At 36.0% G+C, this 3,588-nt stretch overlaps 1 protein-coding gene across 1 annotated transcript in view; it reads left to right on the plus strand.

Annotated features, from left to right (window-relative positions):
* The window catches only part of cdk5rap2 (CDK5 regulatory subunit associated protein 2), a gene marked incomplete in the record, with an annotated part of 35,202 nt that overhangs the window by 7,473 nt on the left and 24,141 nt on the right, over positions 1-3,588 (plus strand). The window contains 6 exon segments of the mRNA XM_014006550.1: positions 283-393; positions 1,953-2,029; positions 2,196-2,319; positions 2,476-2,654; positions 2,746-2,884; positions 3,041-3,094. Of these exon segments, the coding sequence (XP_013862004.1) occupies positions 283-393; positions 1,953-2,029; positions 2,196-2,319; positions 2,476-2,654; positions 2,746-2,884; positions 3,041-3,094 (684 nt within the window).

A 3,588-nucleotide genomic window follows, 5' to 3' on the forward strand; every position in this document is an offset into this window, starting at 1 on the left:
TTTTTATAAAACACCCCCCTGCCAAGACCAATTTCCTAGGGGAAACACCACACACACAGACACACACACATACAGAAGCAGCCTTTCTTTTTAAAAATAACCTCACACAAGGCCATTTTCTACCACGTGTATGGCTTTTCTCCACAAATGAAGTCCATCACTGAGTTTATTGTTCTACCTTTAATATTATCCCAATCTTGTTTTCTTAAATTAATTATGAAGTGTTTTTTTTTATTAGTTTTTTTTTTTTATTAAAATCATTTTTGTTCTATTTTTCCACAGCAAATCACAGCTCTGAAGAAAGAAAACTTTAATCTGAAGCTTCGGATTTACTTCATGGAGGAGCGTATGCAACAGAAATGTGACGACTCCACTGAAGACATTTTCAAAACGGTGTTGTATTTATTTTACTTTTTGTAATGTGCAACATATACAGTATGTTACCCTAACAGTGACATGATGTCAATCTAAAACATTGTTGGCTGGCTTGAAATTAGTTTGGAAATGAGAAAATAACTGAATTTTAAACCTCCCAGCATCTTTTAGTTTGTGGTTTATTTATAATATTTTCTTTATCTTACTGAAATGAAAGTACATTAGAATATCAAATTGGAATTTGTTCATAAGAAAATTAAAATTTTAAATGTTTAAAATTGATTAAAAAATTGTCACAAATTGTGATTTTCTTTTATTTTATGTAAACAATATAAGATGATTGAACTTATGGTTCTTTTTGAGATTTTAGTAATCTCTTTTGATAATTTTTTTTTGGTGGGATTGATTTTAAGAACACATTTAAGCATCTTTTATTATGTAGTATGGCTGGGTGATGTGACTGAAAAATGTATCTAAATAAAAGTGTTTCATAGCTGATATCGATTAATTATAGATTTTTATAGAGTTTTTTTTTTAACTTATTTGAAATAAGGACCAGGAGAAAAAAGACTGATTAATACTGCCAAACTGGTGACATGACCTTTCCTCTTTTAGCCATAATTTCCTCTCGAGCTGTTGCACTCGTTTTCTCATTTCACTCCACGTCTTTTTTTAATATTTTGAAGCAGTTATGAGGCACAGTGGTGAAATGTGAAACTGCTACAGCATGTTACTCAGCAAATTGTTGCTAGCTTACCAAAAAGTGATTGAGTTAGCTGATGCCACTAACCTTGCTTAGCTGGGCTGTGAGAGGTCGAGCAGCTAAAGCTTTTCCTCTGCCTACATCCCCCAGAATGCTGTGTGATTTTGGATCGGAGTTCAGTGAAATTGTCAACTTTTTATCAGATATATTTTCTATTAATATTAATTATGTGTAGGGTTGGGCAAAATCATATTTTGTGCAATTAATCATCAGATTTTATTATTTTTTGGCACTTGACGATTAATACAATTAATGCTGCCAGGCAGACTAATTAATGCTCCTTCTCTGCTTCAGATATAACCAACATTAAAAAAAAAGTTCTGTAATTTATTTATCATAACTCCAGTTTTACTTGGTCTATAGACACAATTTAAAGATCGATGTATAGCCTGAAGTTTGTACTTTTGACACAATTTGGAACAGATTTTTATGGAGAGCAAATCTTTCCCATTAGAATTATTTAAATTGGTGATGTGACTAGGATATGATGGTGTCCAGGGACTCCAGGGGATTAATCATCATATTAATCGTCATTGGCTAAATACCACAATTAATCGTGATAAAAAAAAATTTGCCACCTAATTATGTGTCTATCACGATATTTATCAGTATTGTTTTATCACCCAGCCCTATTATGTAGGATAATATTTTGGTGTGCAAACTTTAAACCCATTTAGAAAGTTATCAGTGAAGCTAAATCAAGCCACGAAACTACTGAACGACTTGTAAAAATCTTAAAAATATGTTTTTTATGCATTTGCTTTGTGAAATCTCCATATGCCCTTGTTTTTTCTAAAGCAATATTGTTTTATAGAACATTGAGCTGAAGGTGGAGTTGGAGTCTATGAAGCGAGAGCTTGCAGAGAAACAGGAGCTTCTTGTATCAGCATCGTATGTATTTTGTTTTATTCTGGTCAGTTGAAATCACATTTTCCTTTTTTGTGGTTCTTAACAAGCAAAAGATGTAAAATTTTAGTAGGATGCCTATGTTTGAGGACATAGGCGTACACCAACCTAATTGCTTCTATGAATGTTTATTTATTTATTTTTTTTGCAGTAAAGCATTGGAAAGTCTGGCTGGTCGAGAATCAGGAGAACCCCAGCGTGTGAGAGACCAAGCTCAGAGGGAGATGGAAGCACTTCGAGATGCATTCAATAAAAGGATAGCTGACCTGGAACAGGTAAGCCTAAGCTAATTTTGGCAGACTGAAAAAAATGAGAAATATTATCAGTTTCAAAATACTTTTTGAAAGACGTTACCCCTTATTTTAACAAATCCAGGGTATAAAAACATAACTGATCATATGGTGATTTTATTTGTTGATTTTTGGTTTTAGTGTTTGCGAACTGCAGAGGAGGAAGTTGAGAACATGGCAGCCATTGCTGAACAGGAGAAGCTTAGGAGCATAAACATGGAGAAGCAGCTCCAAGTCCTCGCTCCTTCAGGTGCCTTTACACCTGCTGCTGTTCCAAAAACAATCCAAGACCTGCAGCACACCCTGCAGGAGAAAGACAAGTAAGGGAACAAACTTACAAAACCTCTTTTTCTCAATATAAAAAGATAATCAGGAAAATTTTGATTTTTTTGTTTGTTTTTCTTATATTAGTATCATTGAGCAACTTAAGATTAACTTGAAGAACCAGGAAGCTTTGGTCCTTCAGAAAAGCAGCACAGACCAAGAGACAGATGCACCATCAGCTAAGCAGCTGTCGGATCTTATCGCAGAGAAAGATCAGGAACTCAAGGTGGGATTTTTTTAAATGTTCAAACAGATGTGGTTTCTCACTTTTTAGAGATTTTTTAAGGACATCTGAAAGAAAATTGCAATAACTGTAATGCTGCTTTATGTGTGCATACTGGGGAAAGACAGTCAATGTGAACTCTGTTTCTCCATCTTTCAGGCCCTGAAGGAGGCGCTACATAAAGAGAAGGATAAAACACAACCAGACCAGGAGGTTGGTGATGTTTGGATATTTCCCTTCTCTGAATTGTTGTTGAATTACAATTACATAATGCTGATTTAACAGTTTTGGCAAAAAGGTTCTCAATAGTAAACCAGTAGAGCTTTTGTGTTTTGGTTGCGTGTGTTTGTTCACCTTTTACAACCTTTTACAAAAGGTAACTCCTAACAAAGCTTTAGTGTATTTTACCACCCCCCACCCCCACCCCCCGTGAAAAGATAACTCCGCCCCAAGGCGAAATTTGAAAAATGCATCAAAGTGGGTAGGGGAGGGGGTGGGGAAGGGGGGGATTGGAGGGCGGAGGCGTGGCCAGGACGAGAGAACGCGACAGGCAGCTAGCATTAGCATAATTGGTGCTACATGGAGAGTGACCACAGTATCGCAGATAATTACATCTCTAAACGGTCTGAAGTGGAGGATTTTTCACCCCCCTCCTCACCAGAGGCAGAGAGAGACTTGATCAAGTCAGCTCAGTCTGGGACTGACTC

Source organism: Austrofundulus limnaeus, unplaced genomic scaffold (genome assembly GCF_001266775.1).
Source record: "Austrofundulus limnaeus strain Quisiro unplaced genomic scaffold, Austrofundulus_limnaeus-1.0 Scaffold36, whole genome shotgun sequence".
NCBI classification, from domain to species: Eukaryota; Metazoa; Chordata; class Actinopteri; order Cyprinodontiformes; family Rivulidae; genus Austrofundulus; species Austrofundulus limnaeus.